The 27,467-nt window shown below is 43.0% G+C and overlaps 1 protein-coding gene across 10 annotated transcripts in view; it reads left to right on the top strand.

Annotated features, from left to right (window-relative positions):
• Nucleotides 1-27,467, top strand: part of acacb (acetyl-CoA carboxylase beta) — a 203,348-nt gene that overhangs the window by 34,517 nt on the left and 141,364 nt on the right. For 8 of the 10 annotated variants that reach the window (XM_069932710.1, XM_069932708.1, XM_069932712.1 and 5 more), the window contains exons 2-4: nucleotides 23,787-23,919; nucleotides 26,757-26,895; nucleotides 27,028-27,137. In XM_069932710.1, coding sequence (XP_069788811.1) covers nucleotides 23,787-23,919; nucleotides 26,757-26,895; nucleotides 27,028-27,137 — 382 coding nt within the window. Of the gene's footprint in view, nucleotides 1-2,488; nucleotides 2,573-23,786; nucleotides 23,920-26,756; nucleotides 26,896-27,027; nucleotides 27,138-27,467 lie in introns of those variants that run through there. The other 2 variants (XM_069932709.1, XM_069932711.1) reach the window with 2 other exon arrangements.

Raw genomic sequence — 27,467 nt, 5'->3', positions numbered from 1 at the left:
GCCGTCTGTACTGCACCAAGGTGAGTGGCCTACTCGTTTGAAGTTTCAAGGGGGACGAATTGGAATGTCTCCGCATGGACCAGCCATCTGCCCCGTAGGTCGACGAGAAGAGAGTACGCCAGGAGAAAGTCTGCTCCCAGCAGAAGCTTGTCCACTGTAGCCAAGGTGAAATACCAGTGGAAATCCATATCTTTGAAATATAGGGGAATGCGTTTGCACCCAAAAATGGAGATGGCAGAGTTGTTGGCTGCACTAAGGGTGATACACACCTCAAGGGGAGTGGGTGGGATGATGCTTATCTCGGCTCCTATGTCAATGAGGAACCTGTAGCCTGAGATACTGTCCCATGCATGGAGTAGGCTGTTCCTTTGGCCAGCCACCTTGGCCACTAGAAGCATCTAGCCTGCTTGTTTCTCTGAAATGAGCAGGGCTGAAAGCATTTACGAGTCTCTGCCCCCCCCCCCCACCCCCCCCCCCAGCACTAGTGATAGAAGAACAGGCGCTGGTCCGAGGGGTTCTGAGTTTGGCAGGACGCCTCTCTGCTGGTGGGCTCAGTTTATGGGGCGGTTGCTATGGCAGTTAGGGTAGTCTGTGAAGGGACTCTGGATTTTCACATTTCATGTGGTAGAGAATGTCGGCCCAGCTTCTACCTTCTGAGGGTCGCTGAAATCAGTATCAGTGAGCAGGAGGCAAATATCCTCAGGCATTTTCTCCAGGAAGGGCTGTTTGAACATAAGGCAGGGGTTGTGTCGTTCTGCCAGTGAGAGCATTTCGTCCATCAAGACGGACAGCATGCAGCCCCCAATTGATCGAGATGCAAGAGCCTGGCTGCCATATCATGGCGTGAGAGACCATAAGTGACTATGAGGATCTTTTTTAAGGCTAGGTATTTACCCTCCTCTGGCCATGCTTGGATGAGATCGTCTATGTGGGCAGCAGTCTCTTGGTCAAGGGAACTGGTAACGTAGAAGTACCTGGTGGATTCGAGGAAATTTGCTTGATCTGGAATTGGGCCTCCACTTGGCCAAACCAAGAGCGGGGCCAGTTTGCTCAGAATGTGAGTATCTTGAGGGCTATGGCGCCGACTGCTACAGGATCCAGAATGTGGAGACTCATCGGGAGTCACCAAATATAGCATGCTGGATGCGATCGAGTGAACAAACTGGAGACCCAGACCGTGAGCTCTGAGGTCGCAGCTAGAATGTTTATTTAAAATTCGTGTGTTTGCTTTCCAGCTGGGCAGCCAAGCCATGCATATGCTCTGCCACTTGCATCACACATGCAAGCGCGCATGCCAACTTCCATTGTGGAGCAGAAGAGATGGGAACGCATCGCCATCTCTGCCACGACTGCCCTGCTGACCACACGTAACAAGCGGGGTTGGTTCGTCATGGCAGATTTGTGCATCGCCACAATCTGTCATCTATGCCCATTCTCATTTCGTGCATCTCCAAATCTAATGGCTCTCTTCTGCCTCTTTAGTTCAGTAGCAATTCCCAATGGAAAATAAATATTATCATTGATGATGACATTGAAAGTATGTGAATTAAAAAAATATACAACATAAGCAGTTACATTGTTTGCAAATGAATTTAGATACTTTTAATTGCAGTGAGGCTTCAAAGCACAATCTGTCCCTGTTCAATGCTCATATAGATATATTTTCCAACAATGGTCATTAAAGAAGAATTGCATCATCCTGTTGGTTTTCCTTTTAGCCCAAGGATACTGTTCAAATTTCCAGTTCCATTGTGAACCATCCAGAGATCAGCTTAAATTACTATAGAACAGGAATCAAATTGGGTTTGATACCTTATTATCACAACTCAATTAATTAGTACAAAAATAAAGGACAACTGGAAGAGAAAAAATATGAATATTAGGAGACAGGGAGGAAGTAGCATTAGTTTTGGGATTTTTCTAATTCTTGTTGAAAATTATTTTGAACCTTTTTATTCATTCCTTTTGCCATCTGGTTATATTTCTCAGTCTGGTATTTCATGATTGCACATGGTATTATCCTCACAGTTCAGTACTGCCCTCTCATGCCTTTAACAAACTGATAACTGCTCTAAATTATAAGAGATCAAATTTAGCAAGAGTGGGAAGGATCAAATTACTGCAGCTGGCATCATCATGTTATTCTTGTCAGTGTAGCTGCAAAAATTCCTTTTTGTAAATTGCAAGGGGCATTTGATAACGAGTATTCAGTATAACTTTGTAACTAGTGGAAAGTTCAAGAAAAATCCTTCAGTCAACTCGATCTACAAATTCCTGTGTGTATATTTTCAATCCCGCCTCTTCCTGAATGAGATTAGATACTGCAGAAAAAATATAACTTGCCAGGAAAGTTGCACCAGTCAATTTATGTTTGTGAAGTTCAGGGGCAAGGGGACATTTAAAAAATCAGTGTTGTTTTGTATTGTAACTGCCCTTTGGACTTCTTGTGGGTGAGTTGGAACAAATGCAGCTGGGTCCAAGGACTTCACTGGAAACTAAAATGTAAGTTTGAATTCTTCCACGGAGAGGAAAAAAACAATCCAGCTTCAACTTGGTTTAAATATCTGAGGAGGTAAGAGATTTTTTTTAAAACTCACAGTGAAGATTAATCAGGCCTATTTTCAATATGTAACATTTATTTGTCTCCAAGCAATTAATTATTGTGGCTTTTCACCAGTTTATAAAACTGTAAATAACTGCCTCATGTGATTGTGCTTAATGTTTCTTTCAACCTATTCTTCAACATGTTGGCCTCTCTGCCAAGAATATTTTTGCTGCTTCAGGCAAGGATTTAGTAAGTAGAATAAATCATAGATTTTAATTGATTTCTTCAGTGCAGTAAAACCCCTGGTATCCGGCACCTATGGGGATTGGTAGATGCCGGATGAGTGTATTTTCCAGTTGCTTGAGGCTTACTCCTACAATGCCTAACTAATAAACCTATATTAAGAATAAACAGTTCTTAATAAAACAGTTCTTAAAAAAACAGTTCTTAATAAAAAACTCATACTGTACTTGCACTGAACAAACTCCACTTGCATGAATATATAAACCATCAAGTATTTTACTTTATTTTCAGTTACAATCTTTGAAAACATCTAACCGTCACTACATCTGTAGGTACCTTCCCTCCACGGAGCAGAAAGATGAACATTAACATTATAGATAATTAACTCCCCCCCCCCCACCAAGTTTACAGATAAAGCTTCTGACTGGGGTGTTTCTTACTAAGCAGGGATAAGGAGGCACTTTAAGAGGGTCACTCCAATAGCGTGAGCGGCATCAACCAGCTCTTCATCCTGGCTGATGAATTGCTGTTTCACACAAATTTATTCAAACAGCTGCTCTGAGCAAAGTCCGACCAGGGCCCTCCGTTGGCTGAATATTTGCTTCCATCTTCAACTGGGTTACCTCAGAGAAAATTTACTTTTACAATTTCAAACTTGCGTATTTTTTGTCTACTATTTTATTATTTATTTTAATTTCTAAATTTTCCGCTAATTTTGAGACAGTTGCTTGAGGCTGCCAATTGCTTGAATTTCAGATACCAGGGGATTTTCTGTAATAAGTTAGAAAAAAATTGCAATATGGCACCTCTGTCTCAGTGTCACCTTGCTGCACACAAATTGGCAGATGTGCTTCCTCATTGGAGGAATAGATATTAATAATTAGCCATCAACTGCTTTGGATAAAACTATGAAAGTGCATATGCCAAGAAAATCTAACACACTTTCATGGGTGCTTTAGAAGTGAACAGCAGCAGCTTTAGTCACTGAGCCTCCAATTAAAATGTAAGGACCAGGCCTTTGGTTGCTACTGATTAGGCATTGCCTGCTTATGGCAATGAGAATGTGCAAATGTCATGCAAATTGACCAGGAATGGGTGATTGGGGCCAGTTAATCTGGATCTTCGATGAATAATTGAGAATGAGGAGATGCTCCTTTGGCTTGGCTTCGCGGACGAAGATTTATGGAGGGGGTAAAAGTCCACGTCAGCTGCAGGCTCGTTTGTGGCTGACAAGTCCGATGCGGGACAGGCAGACACGGTTGCAGCGGAAAATTGGTGGGTTGGGGTTGGGTGTTGGGTTTTTCCTCCTTTGCCTTTTGTCAGTGAGGTGGGCTCTGCGGTCTTCTTCAAAGAAGGTTGCTGCCCGCCGAACTGTGAGGCGCCAAGATGCACGGTTTGAGGCGAGATCAGCCCACTGGCGGTGGTCAATGGGGCAGGCACCAAGAGATTTCTTTAGGCAGTCCTTGTACCTTTTCTTTGGTGCACCTCTGTCACGGTGGCCAGTGGAGAGCTCACCATATAACACGATCTTGGGAAGGCGATGGTCCTCCATTCTGGAGACGTGACCCACCCAGCGCAGCTGGATCTTCAGCAGCGTGGACTCGATGCTGTCGACCTCTGCTATAGTGATAGGAGATTCCATCGTGAGGGGGACAGATGAGAGGTTCTGTAGAAGAGATAGAGTACCCCGGATGGTATATTGCCTCCATGATTCCAGGGTCTGAAATATGTCAGATCAAGATCACGTCATTTTCAGGAGGGAGGGTGAGCAGCCAGATGTAATGGTCCATGTAGGGACCAATGACATGGGCAGGAAAGGTGAGGAGTCCTGCAAGGAGAGTTCAAGGCGTTGGACACTAGGTTGAAGGACACGACCTCCAGGGTAGTGATCTCAGAAGTGGGACTCGTGCCACATGCTAGTGAAGTTAGAAATAGGAGGATAATGCAGCTCAACATCTGGCTAAAGACCTGGTGCAGGAGGGAGGGCTTCAGGTTTCTGGATTATTGAGCTCTCTTCCAGGGAAGGTGGGACCTTTTCCAGGATGGTTTACATCTGAACTGGAAAGGAACTAATGTCCTTGTGGGAAAGTTTGCTAATGCTGCTCTGGTGGGTTTAAATCCCCTCCCATTACAAAACTAGATTTGTAATGGGAGGGGATCCAGAGTGCCAGAACAGATAGAGGAGTGGAGGACGGAAAAGAGGATGTTAAAATTAAAGGCACTGTTATAAGTCAACAGGTTGAATGTGGTGGAAATGTTCTCAGGTATATCTATTTCAATGCAAGGCAGACGAGCTTAGAGTGTGGATTGGCATATGGAATTATGACATTGTGGCCATTAGTGAAACTTGGTTGCAGGAGGGGCAGGAATGGCAGCTCAATGATCTGGGCTTCCATTGCTTTAGATGTGATGGAACAGGGGGAATGAAAGGATGAGGAGTGGTATTCCTTGTCAGGGAAAGTATCACAGCTGTGCTCAGGCAAGACAGACTAGAGGGCTCGTCTACTGAGGCTATATGGGTGGAGCTGAGGAACATGGGGTTGTATTATAGACTGCCCAATAGTCAGCAAGAATTGGAGGAGCAAATCTGTAGAGAGATAGAAGACAACTGCAGGAAACATAAAGTTGTAATGGTAGGAGATTTTAATTTTCCACATATTGATTGGGACTCCCATACTGTAAAAGGGTTGGATGGCTTGGAGTTTGTCAAATAAGTTCAAGAAAGTTTTCTAAATCGATATATAGAGATACCAACAAGAGAGTGCAATACTGGGTCTCCTATTAGGGAACAACACAGGACAGGAGTGATAGGCTCTACCAATAACTTCAAAGCTGTAGAGTGAGGAACGATAAGCTTTATTATACTTTAGACTTGTAGCTGGCCTGATTCCATGTGCTCGTCTGAGGACAGGGAGAGGGAGGTCAAACTTTATTCCAGGGTCACAAGGAGAAGGGTTACCAGGGAGCGGGTCACCAGTGGGGAATGGGATAGCTATTCATCAGCAGTTACATATTCATAACACCACAAGGTAATAGAGCATGTGTAGGGGAACTTTTTGGGTCCAATGGTCATAATGCCATGAGTTTCAATTTAATTATGGAGAAGGATAGTTCTGGGTTGAGATTCATTGGAGAAAGGCCAATTTTGAGGAAATAAGAAAGGATCTAGAATGCATGGATTGGGATAAGTTGTTTTTGGTCAAAGATGTGCAAAGTAAGTGGAGGATATTCAAAAGTGATATTTCAGAGTACAGAGTTTGTTTGTTCCTGTCAAATTAAAGGCATGGTTAAAAGGCATAGGGAACCTTTGTTTTTTAGGGATATTAGGGATCTGGTTAGAAAGAAGAGAGAAGTATAGGCAACATGAAACAAATGAGGGACTTGAGGACTCTATTAAAAAATCCAAGAAAAACCTCAAGAAAGAAATCAGGGGGCTAAAAGAAGGCTTGAGGTTGCTTTGGCTGACCACGTGAAGGAAAATCCTAAGGATTCCTACAGGTATATTAAGAGCAAAAGGATAGTATGGAACAAAATTGGCCCCCCTGAAGATCAGAGTGGTCAGCTTTGTATGGAGCCAAAAGAGATGGGAGAGATCTTAAATTTTTTTTTTCATCAGTAGCCACTCAGGAAATGGGCACAGAGTTGTGGGAAGTAAGGAAAACAAGCAGTGAGATCATGGAACCTATACAGATTAATGAAGAGGAAATGCTTGCTGTTTTAAAGTAAATAAGGGTGGATAAATCCCCAGGACCCAAGATATTACCTCAGACATTGTGGGAGGCTAGTGTAGAAATTGCAGGGGCTCTATCAGAAATATTTCAAATGTCCTTAGCCACAGGTGTGGTGCCGGAGGATTAGAGGTTAGCTCACATTGTCTGTTGTTTAAAAAAGCTCCCAAAGTAACCTTGGAAATGATAGGCCGGTGAATCTGACATCAAAAGTAGATAAATTAATGGAAGGTGTTATAAGAGATTGAATATACAATTATTTGAATAGCTAGAAACTGATTAGGTATAGTCAATATGGCTTTGTGCTTGATGGGTCCTGTTTAACCAAACATAAAGTTTTATCGAGGAGGCTACCAGGAAAGTTGATGGAGGAAAGGTTGTGGTCCTGCATGGGAGGTTAGTCAGGAAGATTCAGACACTAGGTATTCATGGTGAAGTAGTGAACTGGATTCAACAGTGGCTGGATGGGAGAAGCCGGAGAGTAGTGGTGGATGGTTGTTTCTCAGACTGGAGGCCTGTGACTAGTGGTTTGGCTCTAGTCCCAGTGCCGGGACCATTGTTGTTTGTCATCTGTATCAATGATCTGGATGATAATATGGTAAATTGGATCAGCAAGTTTGCAGATTACGCTAAGTTTTGAGGTGTTGTGGGCAACAAAGGTTTTTAAAACTTGCAGAGCGATCTGGACCAGCTGGAAAATTGGACTGAAAAATAGCAGATGGAATTTAATGCATACAAATGTGAGGTGTTGCATTTTGGAAGGACAAACCAAAAAAAGACATACATGGTAAATGGTAGGGCACTGAGGAGTGTGGTAGAAGAGAGGGATCTGGGAATACAGATACAGGGACACAATCCTTTATCCTGACATTTAAAATCCAGAAAGCTCCAAAATCCGGCAAGTGGGGAGAGAGATGGCAGCATGAGTCGGGTGGGTGAGGGGGGGGAGACCAGCAGCACGAGTCGGGTGGGCTTAAATCTGGATTTCTGGATAATGGATTGTGTACCTGTTTGGGATATTATGGTAACGTTATACAAGACATTGGTGAGCCCAAATTTGGAGTATTGTGTGCAGTTTTGGTCACCTAACTACAGGAAAGATATCAATAAGATAGAAAGAGGGCAGGATGTTGCTGGACTTCAGGAACTGAGTTACAGGGAAAGGTTAAACAGGTTAGGACTTTATTCTCTGGAGCTCAGACAAATGAGGGGAGATTTGATAGAGGAGAATTATAAGGAGAATAGACAGGATAAATGTAGATAGGCTTTTTTCCACTGAGGGTAGGTGAGATACAAACCAGAGGACATGGGTTAAAGTGTAAAAGGGGAAAAGTTTAGGGGGAACTTGAAGGTAAACTTCTTCACACGGAGAGTGGTGGAGGAATGGAACAAATTTCCAACTGAAGTGAATGTGGGCTCAATTTTAAAATTTAAGAGGAAGTTGGTCAGGTACAGGAATGGGAGAGGTACAGAGGGACTGAGTGCAGGTCGATCGGACTAACCAAAAGAAAATGGTTCAGCACAGACTAGAAGGTCAAAGAAGTCTGCTTCTATGTGGTAATGTTCTGTGGACCCATGAGCCACAAATCTAGGCTCACTTTGGTTCGGAGTGGCAGAGGGAAAAGTAAGATTGGGTTGATATGATGCAGTGTTATTGAGAGAGAATTTGTTCTTAAGGATGTGCCTTTATTCACCTTACACAAGTCTGGTCTGACATTTTACTAGGAAGACCATGTTGTCACAGGAGGGACCAGGCAACATGATACAAGCTTAAAGAATGCCTAAAACAAAGTAGTTTCATGAACAATAATGTAATCGTGATCACCCAATGAACGTGTACAATCAGAATCAGAATTTATTGTTGTGAACAAGTTATGAAATCCGGTGTTTTGCAGCAGCGTCGTAGAGCAAACATTCATATTATAACCATCTTACAGCATTACTATAAAAAATAAAATAATAATGCACAAAAAGTAAGGCAGTGTCTTTGGTTCATTAGGAATCTGATGACAGCAGGGAAGAAGCTGCTCTTGTTGAGTGCTCATCTTTAGGCTCCAGTGACTTTTTCCCAATGGTAGCAGAGTGAAGAGGGCATGATCTGGGTGGTGGGGTTCTTTGAGGTTAGAGGCTGCTTTTTTTTAAGACCCCGCCTCATGTAGATGTCCTCGATGGAGTGAAGTCTGGTGCCTATGATGTCACAGGCTGAGTTAATAACCCTTAGGAGTTTATTCTTGGCCTGAGAATTGGCACCTCAATATCAGACAGTGAAGCAGCCAGCTAGAATGCTTTCCATGGTACACTTGTAGAAATTTATGAGAGTGTTCGGTGACATACCAAATCTTCTCAGACACCTCAGCTGTTGGCGGGCCTTCTTTGTGATTGCATCAATGTAGAGGCTCCAGGACAGATCCTTGGCGATGTTGACACTCGGGAATTTGAAGTTCTTGACTCTCTCCACTACTGAGCCCTCGATGAGGATGGGTCACATTTCCCTGATTTCCTCCTGAAGTCCACACTCAACAACTTGGTCTTGCTGACGTTGACTGCAAGGTTGTTATCGTTAGAACTCAGAATGACCCAAAATGATTATTTTTCACCTTTTATTGCAGGAAAAAGTTAAATTTTTACTTACATAATGATAATAAAATAGTCTATTGTAGAAGAATTTCCAAACAGTTTTTTTTCACTTGCCTCCAAAATGTTGTCAGTTTAGTCACCATTGAATCATACAGGCAAACTAGGATCTCCTCAATAACTGAATAGTTTATTACTCATTGTGCAGATTTTATAATTCCCTGTGAATATACATACCTGCAAGGATTTGTGCTTATTCTCAGATTTTGTATGACAGGGACAGCATGGTTAGCATAGCGGTTAGAGCAGCACTGTTACAGCACAAGTGACTTGGGGTTTTAATCCAATGTAGTCTGTAATAACTTTGTAGTTTTCCCCATGTATGTGTTGGTTTCCTCTGGGTGCTCTGGTTTCCTCCCACCCTTCAAAACATATGTAGGTAATGGGTCAATTGGGTGTAATTGGGCAGCACGAACTGTTACCATACTGTATGTCTAACTTTTTTTTAAGAAATTAAAATGTTATGGCTGCATTTATTTCTCTCAAGGAGGTTGTGCCTGGCATAGTCAATTATGCTTATTACACCAAAGTGCTGGAGAAACTCAGCTGCTCACGCAGAGATATGACCAATGTTTCGGGCCTGAGACCTTTTTCAAGGTATGAGCAAAAAGCAAGCAGGCTTCAGCATATAAAGGTGGGGAAAGAAAGAAAGAAAGGGACAGGGGTCAGTTACGTACCTGTTGTAATCCCACAAAGATGCAGAATACAGAATTCCAAGATATCCAAAGACAAAATTAATTAAACAAATGTAAAACTTTGGTCTTAATCTTGAAAGCAACCTCACAGAAAAGGGAGCAGCTTATGGTTACAGTGGGTGACTCCCCAACAGATATACCCTTTTCAACTCTCTCCCCACCTTTCACTATATCGTTCAGACCTGTGATTGGCACTGTTGTGACAGTGACTGAGAGAGTTCGCTTGTGTTTATAGTGAAAGAGATCAATAAAGTTAGGAGTACAGGATAAGAAAGGTTGAATTTTATTTTTCTAAAAACATGAAGCTTTTTTTACTTTATTGCTTAAATATTTTGTATAATTTCAATGTTTCAGATGCCTTATGGTAGGCTTCTCCTCCCGTGTCATCATTGTTTAAACCAGTTGTTTTTAAACTGCCCCCTAAACTCACATTCCACCATAAACAATCCCTATGCCATAAGTGATCAGTGTAAGGGATCACTAAGGGATTATGTAAGGTGGTATGTGAGTCCAAAGAAAACGTTTGAAAACCACTGTTTCAATCGTACCTAATTGATTTGTTATATGCACGGTTTCATAACTCCAAAGGAAATGGGCCAATGACAATTTTTCTCAAGCAAAATATTTCAGTAACAATTGGGTCCAGAGCAGTGGTTCTCAACCTTCCCTTCCCACTCACATCCCACCTTAAGCAATCCCTTACCAATCACAGAGCATGGGGAATATTTAAGGTGGAATGTGAATTTTAAAAAAAGGTTGCCCACCCTTGGTCTAGATCATGATTTATCCAGACTGGATGCGAAAGGCCAGTCTTTTTCACTCTTGGTAACCTCAGGTATGGAAGATTTTGATGAAAGACAAAGCTGGTTTCCAGTCAAAGCAGGTTGTAATTTAATAATAAATAGTCAATTCAAAAATATACAAATAGATATAATTAAAACTTTATAAATAATAAAGCACAAGATAATTGAAAAGTCATTGAAAGAATTGAAGTAAAATAATATTTAAATACTTTAATTTCCCTTTCTCTCCTAATTTAAAGGTCTTGAATCCCCATTGAAATCGACAGAGTCTGACTGGTGTATGCTCTGAGTAATAATTATCCATCATGGTGCTAATATTGTTTCCATGTTCAAGAAGGATGATTGGAATAAAGCAGGACACTCACAACAGGCTGGCGACTCTTTAAACCATCGAAAAACAGTTGTTAGAGGGATCAGACACCAAATCACTTGGAAAAGCCAAGGATGATTAGGGAGTGTCAGCGAGATTTTGTACAGGTGGAACTCCTGCCTCACAAATCTAATTGAAATTTTTGAAAAGGTTTCTATAAACACTTCGGTAACATTTGGGCAGGAAACATGGATAAGAAAACGCTGGAGCGATATGGGCTAAATGTAGGAAATTTGGATTAACATTGTGAGGCATCTTGGTTGGCATTGGCAGTTGGACTGAAGGGACTGTTTCTATGCTGTATGACTCCATGACTATAATTCTGGAGAATCCCATGAGAGCTATGCCAAGCCATTCAACTCCATTTGAACTCCAGCAATGGGATGTTGTTTGTCGCTGCAGCGTGTTCTGTTACTCAGTGAGTCTTGACTCACAGTATGTGCATGTATGCCTGGAGCTTGCCTTCTTTCAAATGACTGATGCGGAATACTCCCATAAGAACAATAAGCCAATGATCTAAAATCTTACGACATACCTGAAATTTCGTTTCGTGACTGAAAAATTAACTCCATTTGTCTTTCCACAGATGCTGCCTGACCTCACTGAGTGATCCAACATTTTCTGATTTTACTTTAACTAATCTCCTTTTTCTTGTGTTTGATTATCCTTCTGTAAATTGCCTTTTGAGATATTTTCTTAAGTTAAAGACAAAAATGTAAATATACATCCTTATTGTAAGAAACTTTTCAGCAATTGTGCTTGAGGTAAAACAATAATTAGTAAGATTGTGTATCATCCTTTAGATACACTGTAATAGATTCGAATGACGTATTGCCCATTCAGAGCCAGCTCTTCAGCGCTTGACGTCCTGCTTGACGAAACTGCCAAAATGTTTGGCCTGGAAGTCAGCCTGAAGAAAACTGAGGTCCTCCATCAGCCAGCTCCCTACCATGACTACCAGCCCCCCCACATCTCCATCGGGCACACAAAACTCAAAACGGTCAACCAGTTTACCTATCTCGGCTGCACCATTTCATCAGATGCAAGGATCGACAATGAGATAGACAACAGACTCGCCAAGGCAAATAGCGCCTTTGGAAGACTACACAAAAGAGTCTGGAAAAACAACCAACTGAAAAACCTCACAAAGATAAGCGTATACAGAGCCATTGTCATACCCACACTCCTGTTCGGCTCCGAATCATGGGTCCTCTACCGGCATCACCTACGGCTCCTAGAACGCTTCAACCAGCGTTGTCTCCGCTCCATCCTCAACATTCATTGGAGCGACTTCATCCCTAACGTCGAAGTACTCGAGATGGCAGAGGTCGACAGCATCGAGTCCATGCTGCTGAAGATCCAGCTGCGCTGGGTGGGTCACGTCTCCAGAATGGAGGACCATCGCCTTCCCAAGATCGTGTTATATGGCGAGCTCTCCACTGGCCACCGTGACAGAGGTGCACCAAAGAAAAGGTACAAGGACTGCCTAAAGAAATCTCTTGGTGCCTGCCACATTGACCACCTCCAGTGGGCTGATATCGCCTCAAACCGTGCATCTTGGCGCCTCACAGTTTGGCGGGCAGCAACCTTCTTTGAAGAAGACCGCAGAGCCCACCTCACTGACAAAAGGCAAAGGAGGAAAAACCCAACACCCAACCCCAACCAACCAATTTTCCCCTGCAGCCGCTGCAACCGTGTCTGCCTGTCCCGCATCGGACTTGTCAGCCACAAACGAGCCTGCAGCTGACGTGGACTTTTACCCCCTCCATAAATCTTCGTCCGCGAAGCCAAGCCAAAGAAAGAATAGATTCGAATGACGTAAGATCACAGTGTGTGCCTTGTTTTGGATAGGCTTACTGAGCAACTTTCATGGTCATTGCTCTTTTAATGACCAGCTCCCATGGATAGTGCATGCTACAATTCTGTATATTCATTAATGCTCTGCTCTTGTGATGTAATTATGAAACATTTTAAGTTAGTCCATTGTGGGATTTTTTTTAAATCAACATGAGTAAGCATAACAGTAGGCTTACTACTGTTAGGTAAAAACATCATGAGCTGGGAATGTAGAAGGAGTCACCCAGTGCTGGGCCGTAACAAGATGCAGTTGTGACCTTGTACTCTCAAGATAAGAGTGGGGATGACAAATTGATGTGCAGGAAGCTAGCAGAGAAGGATAGCAACAGTTTATTCATTGGACAACGTCATGGTATGATAATTTACTAAGTACGTATCCTAAGGTATAAAAAAACACCACTTGCTGATAACGGCAGAATGCGCCTTCTCCAACTAACACTGTTAGTTGCAAGTGTTACAATCCGGCAATAAAGAACAAAGAACCTTGATTTCGACTCAGTCTGGTGTTTGACTCACTCATTCATGAACAAAGCAGACCTAACACTACCAAAAGTTTTGCTTTTAGACCAGTGGTTTTCAAACTGCTCCCTCTTAAACTCACATTCCACCTTAAGCAATCCCTTCCTAATCCTAGCACTTAGGTGGGCAGTTTGAAAACCACTGGTTTAAACGAATCCTTTGTGTGCATTTCTCTCTCAAAGGAAAGTGTATTTGTCTTTGATGCTTGTTTGATTCTGCACTATACTCAAAATCCCTTTCTGGGACCTCTTCCTTTTCTTTTGAATTCTCTCCAATAATACAGTCCGTGTTCTCCTCCAAATGCAGCTTCTTAAGACTCACTTTGCTTCACCATTTTCTGCTGTATAACATACTGCAAATTCTGGAATCCTCTTTTCACATCTTCCTGTATCTTTTATATCTTATTTAATATTTGTTGTTACATCGAATAACCAGACAACACAAAGTGGCAACCTCTGACGAATGCTTTACTGTTATATTCAACAATACAATGTATAAGATCCCCTGGAAATGGCATCCGTCACCAGCCAAGCTCCCTTTCTTCTTTTTAACCAGCGTGCTTTGCAGGGACTTGCGCATGCGCAATAGCATCGTGGCGAGTACAGTGGCTTCAGCGGGTGCAGACAGCCAATAGGAGCAGCTGTCTGCATTCCCTTTCTTGGGCAACCCCCTTCACAGACCTCAATCCATGTAGGTGTTGTACATTACAATAATTATAGTTCAGCAGTGAACAGTCAGCCCAGTGTAATCCTGATATTTTGTGTTGGCTTACAAGTATGCCCGAAGCGTATTATGTAGTAGTCCTTGGTGGAAGTGCGTACATGAGGTCCTGCCTGGGGTGCTTCAGCTTAAAAGGATGTGCCATCCATGGTCTCAGGGTTGCTGTCATTTATTTCATGGGTTGTTACTGAGGGAGTTCCGCCTACCCCGGGTTCATGTTCCAGATCCTGGTTTATAGTTTCATCAGGAATGGTTCGGGATGGGGGTGGCTGGTTTGTAGTTTCATCAGGAATGATTCGGGATGGGGGTGGATCCCTTACGGGTAGGGTGTGTCGACGGTTTCTCCGATACACTCATCCTTCTGATTTTACCAGGTATGACCTGGGCTCCTGGCAGCTTCTTTCAACTATGCCCCATGGTCATAGCCGTGTGGAGTTTGCATTCTTATGACTTGCCCTTCTGCTAATAGCAAAAGCGGCTGGCTGTTTCTGTCATAGTACTTTTTCTGCATTAGCCTCCTGTTCAGCAGTTGGAATTTAATTTTTTGTGGGTTCTTTAGCTGAGGCTCCAAGAGTCTCTTTGCCACAGGCAGAGTCGTTCGTGTCTGCCCGGACATGAGTCGTTGCACCAGAGAGCTCAATATGGCGTCACTGTTCTTTAGGTTTAGGAACACATCCATATTTTCCTTGTGAGACTTCTCCATGAGTTGTTTCGCGGTCTGTTGCCATGGTTGGCCAGTGGAGATCCGGCACCATGTGAAGCTGCAGCGGCTCTTTCTGTTGGTGCAGCCTGGTGCTGTTGCACACTGAGCAATCTTGTACTTCCTGGTCTATGTTCTCGGTCATCCCTGGCCAAAAAACTTATGTCTCGAGCCCTGTGTTTGGTTCCTTCTGCCCCTGGGTACCCTCTGTGCAGGATATTGACATAAATGTTTTGGAGTGAACTCGGAACTACTGCTCTCAGGACTTTCGTTATGATTCCGTCATCGATGAGTAATTTGTCCCTGAACGGGAAGTAGGGTTGCACTTCAGATGGTAGGCTACACTTGTTGTCGGACCAGTCACCCTTGATAGAAGTGCTCAGGGTCCTCAAAGTTGTATCTTCAGCCGTGTGCTGTCTTAGTTCCTCTAACCGGGAGGAGGAGATGTGCATTCCTGTAATTATATCAAACGTGTCCTCTTCCTCAGCATGTTGGATCGTGCATTTCCTGGGAGCACATCGGCTAAGTGCATTTCTTTTCCACACGTAAACTAAAGTTGTGTTGTATTTCTGAAGCCTGAACATCATTCTCTGTAATCATGCAGGGAAGGCATGGATTGGCTTTTTCAGAATTGTGATCAGAGGTAAGTGGTCAGTCTCTATGGTCACTGGTTTGCCATAAATGTAGTTGTTGAATTTTGAGCAGGTGTAAACTACTGCCAACAACTCCTTTTCTAATTTGGGCATATCTGGTCTCCATGGTGGTGAATGACCTAGATGCATAGGCCACTGGTTTTCCATCCTGCAGGTATGATGCACCCAGTCCGTACTGTGATGCATCACAAGTTAGCATGACTGGTCTTTGTACGTTGTAGTACAATAGAACAGGTGGGCATGACTTATGCCTTTTTAATGTGTGAAATGCATTTTGTTGTTACTCTTGCCAGGACCAAACCACATCTTTGTGCATCAACTGGCATAGCGAGGCAGTAAGATCACTGGTGTTCGAATGAACTTGCTCAGGTAGTTGACCATACCAAGGAAATGTTGTAGTGCTGTCACATCTGTTGGTACCAGCATTTCACTGATTGCTCTAGTTTTTGAAGGGTTCACCTTCAGGCCTTCTGTGAAAACATGGCCTACATAACCAACCTGGTTCAGCCGAAATCTTCACTTAATGGGGTTGAGCTTAAGATTAACCTTCCGGGCTCTGTCAAGTATCTTTTTAAAATTTGCTTCGTATTCTTTCAAGTCTTTTCCACCTAAGTATGTCATCGACAACGATGGCATAGGGATACCACACACAAATTTGCTCTATTGATCTTTGAAATACTTCACTTTGAATTGATTCCAAATGGCATTCACAGGAATCTGTATCAGCCAAAACTCATGCTGAATGTGGTCAGCAGTGATGACTTGTAGTCAAGTTTGATTTGCCAGAAAGAATTCTTTGTGCCCAAAACTGAAAAAAACGGTCACGTCGGCCATCTGCGCAGCAACTTCCTCCGCAGTACGCATTGGATGGTTTGGTCATTTTAAAGCTGTATTGAGGTCTCTCGGGTCAATGCAGATCCAGATCTCCTGTCCATCTTTTAACTTAGCAGCCACCATGGAGGACACCCACTCGGTGGGCTCGAAGACTGGTGTAATCACGCCCATGTCCTGCATCCTGTCACTGTACTCAAAAGATCCTGTGCATCAGATCATCTTAGGCCAGACTCATCTGGTTCGCCTCTCTGCTGAACGAAACAAGACTTATGTCCATGCTTGTGCTCAGGCCCAGCAGAGGCAGGACGTTCTCTTGGACTATGAAAAAAGTTAGTGTGTGCAGTTGTCCTTGAACGAAGCACCGCAGTCGCACTATGCCATTGGTTCTAATTTTACTGCCCCAGTATGCCACTAGACTTGTGGACTTGGAACACAGTATGACCTGTTCTGACTTCCTCAGTAGGTTGAACGTTCATTGTGACATGACGTGGCACTTGGCTCCAGTGTCAACTTTCTTGTCTGTTGCTTTACCATTGATCTTCATTGTTACAAATGCTTTGTTATTCCTTGTGATTCTGATTCTTGTTGGGTCTCCTGCCATCTGCAGATCCAATCCATTAACGTAATGCTCGTCATCCAAGTTGGTTTGTCCTTGCTCAAGTTCCAACTGGTTAATCATCCTTCTGTGTCTGGGTCTCAGGGTGAGTTGGTGCCTCGCTCTGCAGCATCTGCTAAAGTGGTTTCATTTCTAGCAGACTCTGCTCTGCTGGCCGAATGCTGGGCACATCTCTTGTCTTGTCACATGGTCACCACCGCAGTTGCCACACTCCATACAGGTCTTGGTTGGTTTTGTCTTCTTCTGGCTTCCAGCCACTGCCTGTTCTCAGGTCCTGCCTGGACTGCGTCTATGCTTGCACCTTGCTGCTGCAGAGGAGCTAGCTTTCTGCTGTTCTCTTCCATGGTTTCGTAAGCCAGACACGTGGAAATGGCTTTTGCAAGCGTTAGTTCATTGTCTTATGCCTTCGTCTCAGATGTCGCAAACCTTCCTGTCTTTAATAAACTCTTTACAGAGTGCTCTGAAGTCACAGGTCCTTGCCCTGATTTTTATGTCACTGACATATGAGTGAATCGACTTGCCAAGCCTCTGGTTTCTGGTATTAAATCTGTGCCAGACAACACAAAGTAGCAATCTCTGACGAATGCTTTACTGTTATACAATGTATAACGGGAGCCCCTGGAAATGGCGTCCGCCACCAGCCAAGCTCCGTTTCTTCTTTTTAACTAGCGTGCTTTGCAGAGAATTGTGCATGCACATTAGCATCGTGGCGAGTACAGTGGCTGCAGCATGTGCAGACAGCCAATAGGAGCGGCTGTCTACATTTAAGAAACTTTTTAAGATCTACTGTTTGTGCCGTTTTTAGCCATGCCTTCTTGAGGGCTAGATCAGGGGTAGGCAATCTTTTTTAAAAAATCTCACATTCCACCTTAAGCAATTCCTATGCCATAAGTGATCAATGATTAGTAAGGGATTGCTTAAGGTTGTATGTGAGTGGAAAGAAAACATTTGAAAATCACTAAAATCATACCTAATTAATTCGTTCTGTGTACAGTTTCATAGCTTCAAAGGAAATGGGCCAGTGACAATCTTTCTCAAGCAAAATATTTTAGTAACAATTGGGTCTAGAGCAGTGACCTCTCAACCTTCCCTTCCCACTCATATACCACCTTAAGCAATCCCTTACCAATCACAGAGCACTTATGGCATAGGTATTGCTTAAGATGGGATGTGAGTTTGGGTGGGGGGGGGGGGGGCAGTGTGAAAACTACTGCTCAATTGTCCTCAGTTTTGTTGTCAATTTCATTATGGCTAGGAAAAAGTAATGGTATTACTGCCTCTTTTCCAGAAAGATGTTACTGGTCTCCACATGGGGTTCATTGGAGAGCTGCAGTCTTGTTGGGAATCATTAGGCTTGTAGAGTTGCCTCATATTATAATAGTTTATGAAGTGCTCTTCCAAGAAAATAAAACTAAGATTAATGGGAAAATTCTCACTGAAGATGGGAAGAAACATCTCTTCCATGATCACACTCAACACCGGCTCTCCTCAAAGATGCACACTCAGCCCTCTGTTTTACTCCCTCTACACAAATGCTGTTGCAACTCCATCTTCAAATTTTCAGATGACACCGCAATCAGGCTGGTATCAATAGTGAAATAGAATACATTATCCCTTCTGTCATTAAGTTCCCATCAATTCATGGTTACCATTGGAATTACCCTCTCTAAGTCTGTTCTTGGTAGGAACTCGCTCATGATAACTTCTGCGCAAAGTTGTTGTTCTCTAATTTTCCCCTCCTTGCTGCAATGTGTTGTTAGGTTCTTCAGTATTTTTAACTAAATGTTTCTTTGTTTATATTCATATTGCTTTCCCATTGTGATTCCTTGATTAAGGCTGGAAGTGTGCAAGTTCAAGGCAGATTAGGTCCATGGTTATAGTTTTAGAATTACTCTGGTCTCAACTAACCGAGATTAAATGGTGGTATGGTTAGCATTAGCAGTTAGTGCAATACTGTTACAGCACCAGCAACTGGGGTTCGAATCCGGCGCTGTTTGTAAGGAGTTGTACGTTCTCCCTATATCTGTGTGGGTTTTCCCCATGTGCTCCAGTTTCCACTCACCGTTCAAAATGTACCGGGGTTGTAGGTCAATTGGGTGTAATTTGGCTGCACAGGCTCTTGGGTTGAAATGGCCTGTTACTGTCTTGTATGTCAAAATTTAAAAATTACACTATTCCTGATTCTAAGCAGTCCTGAGAACTATTTCTCTTTATATCTACACTATTGTCGGTTGAACTTTCAGTAGTCTAAGCCAATCTTGTATCTGCACTCGCTACTCTTCAAGATGCTCTTGAAAATTTATCTCTTTGGATAAAATTTTATTACTCCTTTCTTTTGACATGGTAATAAGAGTTCTAATTCATTTTTTCCCCTAATGGAATCTCTATTAAGATTTTTAAAAACAGCCTGGGGATTGTCCTTGCATCTCACATTAATGGGAATTAATTTCTGAACAATGTAAAATATTTTTTTTCACCGTTCTCAACTCCCTAGCACAAAAAAAACTGTAAGCATTTCACTGCTAGGAATTATGTAGTTTGATATGGACCATTCTAAGTCTTCCATCACATGAGAAACAATCCCTTGACCAGTGTTGCTCCCATATCATGCAACCATTTTCTCCTCCTGTCTCTGTTCCCTTGCTTCTCAGTATCTTCCAAACTGCCAAACAAAAAGTCAGGGTATTTAAATAAGATAAAATTTCATATGTAGATGGCGGGGTTTCCCCAAAGAAATAATTTTTATTCCACATGTTAAATTGCCCTTATTTATAAATTTGAAGCCACAATTTGCAAACTATTTACATGAGCTCAATATGCTTTCTATTTTACAAATATGGAAATATTGAGAACAGTTGTAGCTCAAATAAAGAAAAATGTATACCTCTCTGCACTTTATTTATCACCGTGAGTTAGGTGGCATAGAAAAATTGATTTGGAAAAATTGTTATCAAAGCAATCAATTCTGAAACTACTGCAGACAGGGACTTGTTCAAAGCTTTTAACTCGATGATTTTTCTCTTTCACAACTTATGTTTTAGGTTTTTTATATTTTATTTGAAGCTACCCATCAGCTTTCTGACTTTTGTAAGTTGGCGTATTAATGAGGATCAGACAAATTTAAGGTACAGAAGTTTCTGAATTGGATCTAATATTTCAGATTTCGATTTATTGTCAGAGTACACACACGTAACACTCTAAGATTCTTTCTCCTGCGGGCCAGGCAGAATTACCACTTACTGGTAGTGAAAATAAAATTGTACACAACATACACAAATAAAGAAATGTAAATAAACTACAATACAGAGAGAAAAATTGCAGTAATTCTCTTCATCAGTCCTTAAATTAGTCCCTGATTGAGTTTATTATTAAGGAGCCTGATAGTGGAAGGGTAGCAGCTGCTTCTGAACCTGGTGGTGTGAGTCCTGTGGCACCTATACCTTTTTCCTGATGGTAACGGTAAGAACAGAGCGTGTTCTGTGTGACATGAATCCTTGATGATTGCTGCTGCTCTCCACTGGCATTGTGCTTTGTAGATGCTCTTGATGGTGGGAAGTATCTTGCCTGTAATGTCCTGCGCTGTGTCCAGTACCTTTTTAGAGGGCTTTATGCTCGGGAGAATTGGTGTCCTCATACCAGAATCTGAATCAGTTTTGCAGCAGCATCACATTTATATAAAAACCACTGAACAATATAAATAAAAATAAACCACAAAAAGTCAAGGCAGTATCTTTAGTTCATTGATCATTCGGGAATCTGATGGCAGCGGGAAAGAGCTGTACCGCTGAGTGTTTGTCTTCAAGCCCCTGTACCTTTTCTCAATGGTAGCAGAGTGAAGAGGGCATGGCCTGGATGGTGGGCGTCCTTGAGGATAGAAGCTGCATTCTTAAGGCACCGCCTCTTGTAGATGTGCTCAATGACGTGAAGACTGATGCCCATGATGTCAAACGCCGAATTAACAACCCTCTGGAGTTTTTTTCTGGTCCTGAACGATGACAGCTCCATACCAGACAGTGATGCAACCAGCCAAAATTCTCTCTATGATACAGCTGTAGAAGTTTTCAAGAGACTTTAATGACATACCGAATCTCCTCAAACACTTCACAAAGTATAGCTGCTGGTGAGCCTTCTTCATGAATGCATTGAAATGGCTCCAGGACAGATCTTCAGAAATATTGACACCCAAGAATTTGAAGTTTTGACCCTCTCCACTACTGAGCCCTCATCAAGGACTGGTTTGTGTTCTCCTGACTTACTTCTGAAGTCCACAATCATTTCCTTGGTTTTGCTAACATTGAGTGCAAGGTTATTGGTGAGACACCCACTCAACAAGCTGATCTATCTCCCTCCTGTATACTTCCTCATTCCTGTTTGAGGTTCTGCCAACAAATTTGTCATCAGCAAATCATGCATCCTTGAGGTGCACCTGTGTTGAGAGTGAGTGAGGAGGAGATGTTGTTTCTAATTCGTACTGACTGTGGTCTCCCAATAAAGAAGTTAAGGATCCAGTTGCAGGAGGGGGTGCAGAGGCCCAGAGTTTGTAGGTTATTGAACAGGTTGTTGAAGCCTGAGTTGCAGTCAATGAAGAGCAGCCGTATATATGAGTTGCTGTTTTCTAGGTGATCCAGAGCTGAATGGTGAGCCAGTGATATTGCATCTGCTGTGGAGCGATTGTGACTACAGGAATATTGCAGTTGGTCCAGTCCTTTGCTTAGGAACATGTTAATTCTGGCCGTGACCAGTCTCTCAAAGGATTGGATGATAGTCGTTGAGGCAGCTCACTCTGCTCTTCTCGGGCACCGGGATGATTGATGCCCTTTTGAGGTGGGAACCTCTGACTGCAACAATGAGAGATTGAAAATGTCCATAGGATATACTCTTTACTTCAAACCATGAGAACATTTTATCCTTCACCTCATTGATAGCTAGACAAGCAATATTAATGAAAAGGAAGGATGACTCTCCACCTACTCATGTCCAGTGAATGTTATGTCCTGTTTAAGCTTGGAGAAAATTAGATACAACATTAAAGATGTAAAATTTCAGTTTGACAAGATGTGGGGGCCCATTAATAAATCATAATTGGAAGATTTAAGAAGTCTGGATGTTCCAGAGAGACTCTGTCTAGTGTTGAAGGTTGCTATTCGATCCATATCTTTACAATTTTACAAATTAACCTTGATTAGAGGGAGGGGCTAGGTTAGACAGAGGATTTTTGTTTTCTTTTTCTTTTTTTAGACTAATTAGTCAAATATGTTTTTAAACCTGGTTGTCATGGATCATATCATTAATTCAGATAAAATTTACCCTTTGTTCATGTAAAGGCATTGTTTAATTTTAGTCCTATCTATTTTTTTATCCAGAACTAAATTGGGTTATATTAAGAGAAAGGGATAAACTGTTAATTACCATATTGATATAATTTGATGTTTTAAAGAAATAAGTTAAATAAACAATTAAGGATAAGTTTTTGATTTACATTGTATGTTTATGATACATATATGATATGACCTGTTGTCTACTACATTAGATGAATTGGTATGTAGTACTTATTGCCCATTGTTGCCCATTCAGAGCCAGCTCTTCAGCGCTTGACATCCTGCTTTGCGGAAACTGCCAAAATGTTTGGCCTGGAAGTCAGCCTGAAGAAAACTGAGGTCCTCCATCAGCCAGCTCCCCACCATGACTACCAGCCCCCCCACATCTCCATCGGGCACACAAAACTCAAAACGGTCAACCAGTTTACCTATCTCGGCTGCACCATTTCATCAGATGCAAGGATCGACAATGAGATAGACAACAGACTCGCCAAGGCAAATAGTGCCTTTGGAAGACTACACAAAAGAGTCTGGAAAAACAACCAACTGAAATACCTCACAAAGATAAGCGTATACAGAGCCGTTGTCATACCCACACTCCTGTTCGGCTCCGAATCATGGGTCCTCTACCGGCACCACCTACGGCTCCTAGAACGCTTCCACCAGCGTTGTCTCCGCTCCATCCTCAACATCCATTGGAGCGCTCACACCCCTAACGTCGAGGTACTCGAGATGGCAGAGGTCGACAGCATCGAGTCCACGCTGCTGAAGATCCAGCTGCGCTGGATGGGTCACGTCTCCAGAATGGAGGACCATCGCCTTCCCAAGATCGTATTATATGGCGAGCTCTCCACTGGCCACCGTGACAGAGGTGCACCAAAGAAAAGGTACAAGGACTGCCTAAAGAAATCTCTTGGTGCCTGCCACATTGACCACCGCCAGTGGGCTGATAACGCCTCAAACCGTGCATCTTGGCGCCTCACAGTTTGGCGGGCAGCAGCCTCCTTTGAAGAAGACCGCAGAGCCCACCTCACTGACAAAAGGCAAAGGAGGAAAAACCCAACACCCAACCCCAACCAACCAATTTTCCCTTGCAACCGCTGCAATCGTGTCTGCCTGTCCCGCATCGGACTGGTCAGCCACAAACGAGCCTGCAGCTGACGTGGACTTTTTTTACCCCCTCCATAAATCTTCGTCCGCGAAGCCAAGCCAAAGATGTAGTACTTATATGTTAAACTCAATAAAATATTTTAAAAAGAAAGAAAATGTCTATGAACGCTCAGGCTAGTTGGTTAGCACAGATTTTCAGTACTCTGACAGGTACGCTGTCAAGGCCTGACGCCTTGTGAGGGTTCACCCTCTTGAATGATCTTCTGACATCAGACCATGATGCAGCCTATCAGCACTCTGAGCTGAGATCTGAAGAATGTTGCAAGGTGGAGCATGTTTGGGGGCTTGAGGAGGGTAGACTCTCAAGGAAAAGATCGAAGGATGATGAAGAGAATTACTGCAATTTTAATGACTACATCTTCAGCATTACTTTTGTTCTAGCACGAGTATGTTAGGTTTTCACCTAACAAAGAAGGGCAAGATGGAGCAAAGGCTGGATCTTCATCGGGATTTCACCGTGGCCTCTCCTGCTGAGTTTGTCACCCGGTTTGGAGGAAATCAGGTTATTGAAAAGGTATAAACTCCCCTTTAACTTCCCACAATTTTGGTTAAAAAAAAAAGGTATAAACTGTATCTGGTTTGTTAAACTGATTTATTACATGAAATATCCTTAGAAGTGCATTAGATTGGAGGCCACATAGACCAGACCTGGATGTATTTCTCTCCAGAACATCTAGTCAGAGATAGAAGAGGATACTTTTTAAAATTGTACTCAAACATAGAGAAAGGAATGCATATGTAGAAAACGGAAAAGTGGTAAACACGAGAAATTTAGCAAAACAACCCTAAGAATTGTATATTTAGGGCCTAGTTCTGCTTTTCCATCCATTAAAATGCATTTAATTCATTCATTTAGATACAACCAGTTGCTGCTTTGAATCTATAGTGTCTGTATTACCAACTTTAATAGATAGTAGGTTATCTTGGTGTTGAAAATATTCTTCCCCATCCTAACTTATTTAAAATTATCCTTCGTATCCCCTGATATATGAGCCATTGTGGCAGCGCACATCTCTGTGAGTGGACTGGCCCCTTTTGTACTGCCACACTGGCAGGGCAGCTGCAGAAGATGGTGCTGTCAGGGCTTGATCACTGCCTCATAGCTTAGGCCACAGTTCGTACCCCAGGCCACGTGATGATGTCACTGCTGCGCAGGGCGGAACTCCCGTTGGCCTTAAAGGGGTGTGCGTGATATTCAAATAAACAGTTCTACTGGAAACCCCACTGAGTCTAGTGATGTTTTCTATGTGTAGCAGCCACCACATTGGTGACCCCGACAAGCCCAGACAATATCTGGACTTGAAACATGGATTCATTGGCGATCAGCGCTGTCTCCGTGAAGCCACCCCCCCACCCCACCTTTCTGGACCCACCAGCCCTGCACGTGGTTTGGGCAGGTGGAGGCACAGTTTCAACTCTGACAGATCACCTCGGACTCCACTATATTCTACAACGTGGTGAGTGTCCTCGATGACGAAATGGCAGCCAGAGTGGATGACCTGATCCACGATCCTCCTGAGGAGGACAAGTACATCACCCTCAAAACCCTCCTCTTCAGCACCTTCAGATTCTCCCTTCGGCAGCACACAGCCAGGCTGATGCACCTCGATGTCCTGGGAGACAGAGCCCCGTCTGCCTTGATGGATGAGATGCTCGCACTGGCAGAGGATCACAAACCCTGCCTGATGTTTAAGCAAACCTTCCTCAAACAAATGCCAGAGGATATCCTGCTCCTGCTAGTGGACGAGGACTTCTTAGACCTTAGGAAGGTCGCAGTCCGCACTGACGTGCTATGGCGGATGAAGAGAGAGAACAAGGCCACCATGAACCAGGTTGCCTGCCCTGCACCCAGCCGACCACAGCCTGCTCCCAGACAGAAGATGGAAGAGCACCAGTCGACCTGGTGCTTCTATCACCAACACTGGGGAGCACAAGCCTGCAAATGCCGCCAACCCTGTTCATACCAGGGAAATGACCGGGATAGCAGCCGCTGATGGCTGCAACAGCTGGACACACAAACAGCCTCTTACACGTGGTGGACAAGACTAACCGTCGGTGTTTCCTGGTAGACACAAGAGCAGAGTTGAGTGTGCTACCCCCGACCACCCTTGAGACCCGCACGAGAGCATGAGGCCCAATCCTGCTTGGCATTTGAATGGCTCCAAAGGAAGACCTCCAAGTTTCATCCATGGAACTCATCTTCGACACACCGCTGTTGCTACCAGGGGAATTTTTCGAAGCAGATGCGAGCCTGGAGGTGAGACCCCGACACTACTCGTGGACCTCCACAGCAAGCTCGCCTCGTTAACACCCCCACCAACCCACCATGGCAAGCACCTGATGAATGTCCCCAGAGAGCTGGACTCAGTGGAGTTCGTGTTCGTCTGGCATGGCCCACACCTGGTCCCCCTGCAGCACCCATATGAGGGCCCATACAAAGTCCTCCAGCAATCGGGGAAAGCCTTTGCTCTAGACATTGGGGACAGGGAGGAACTTTTCACATTCGACCGGCTAAAGCCGGCACACATGGACTTAAACCAGCCCATGCAGACGGCACAACCCAAACTGAGGGGCCGGCTGCCCAAGTGGCAGAACACGTAAGCCGGTTCTGATAGGGGGGGTGGGTTGTGTGTCGACGCACATCTCTGTGAGTGAACCGGCCCTGTTTGTACTGCTGCGCTGACGGGGCAGCTGCCAAAAATGGCATCATCAGGGCTTGCTCACTGCCTCGTGGCTTAGGCTACGTGATGCCGTCACCGCTGCATGGGGTGGAGCTCCTGTTGGCCTTAAAGGGACGCATGCAAAATTCAAATAAACAATTCTACTGGAATTCCCACAGAGTCTAGTGGTGCTTTCTGTGTGTAGCAGTTGCTAAACCATTTTCTATATTGCAAAGAGCCAGTTAATATCATAATCTTGGAAAATGCAATGTGGTTAATTTTGAAAGGGGTCAATTTCATTCACTTCAAAACTTAAAAGAAGCTATATTCCATTTATGGAAAATATAAACATCACACAACTAAGTTACAATGATTTGTCAGTTCAAAGGTGCAAGATTGGCAGGAGGTTAAATCAACATCCAGAGCTCCTCAGCAATTTCTAAACCTACTTTACTTTGGTATTAAAAAATAGTTTTTATTCTATATTCATTTTGGATAGCCATCAGGAAAAAAAAATGATCTTTCGGCTCAAGGTTACTGAGATAATTTGTAATCTCAACACACCAGATCATTTACTTTCCAAATTAAAAGAAAAAGTAAAAATATCTAGAAAATATCTTTTTGCATCTTCAAGAGTGTGGGAACATGCTCTATTCTTACCCTTTTGACATGTCACATTATTCTTGGCCAGGTTTTAATTGCTAACAATGGCATTGCAGCTGTGAAATGTATAAGGTCTATCCGGAGATGGTCCTATGAAATGTTTCGGAATGATAAAGCAATTCGGTTTGTAGTTATGGTAACACCCGAAGATCTGAAAGCCAATGCAGGTATGCAGTGTGCAAAGTCCTTTGTGTAAAATTTGTAATTGATGTTTTTGAACTAAATCTGTCACTGCAAATCTTTCATTTTAATATTTCTACAAATTATGTCTTCATTGCCATGTAATTATGTCCACTTAGAATACATCAAAATGGCAGATCACTATGTTCCAGTAACTGGAGGATCTAACAACAACAATTATGCAAATGTAGAATTGATTGTGGACATTGCAAAAAGAATTCCAGTGCAGGTAAATCAATCTGTTACAAAATGTATAACAGAGTGGGGTAACCACAAAAACAGAATTGGATTTTTTGAAATATAAATGATGATTTGATATTTTTATTTTGTTGGACTTTTTTTCTTTTCCATACTCACTCCATCCCAGACTATTAAATAAATGGAATGTTTGTTTTTAACTAGGATACATGCATGCATATGTTCCTTCCCATCCATTATAAACCTTTCTTTGTGATTACTTCAATATTGCAATGCAACGGTATGCACTTTTTAAATTACATAGTTGCTCCATAATTATTAATCAGAGATGCCACCACTGTTTTAAGATTGATGAAGAGAT

This window comes from Narcine bancroftii, chromosome 4, assembly GCF_036971445.1.
Source record: "Narcine bancroftii isolate sNarBan1 chromosome 4, sNarBan1.hap1, whole genome shotgun sequence".
Classification (NCBI taxonomy): Eukaryota; Metazoa; Chordata; class Chondrichthyes; order Torpediniformes; family Narcinidae; genus Narcine; species Narcine bancroftii.
This window is presented reverse-complemented; position numbering and strand designations above follow the sequence as displayed.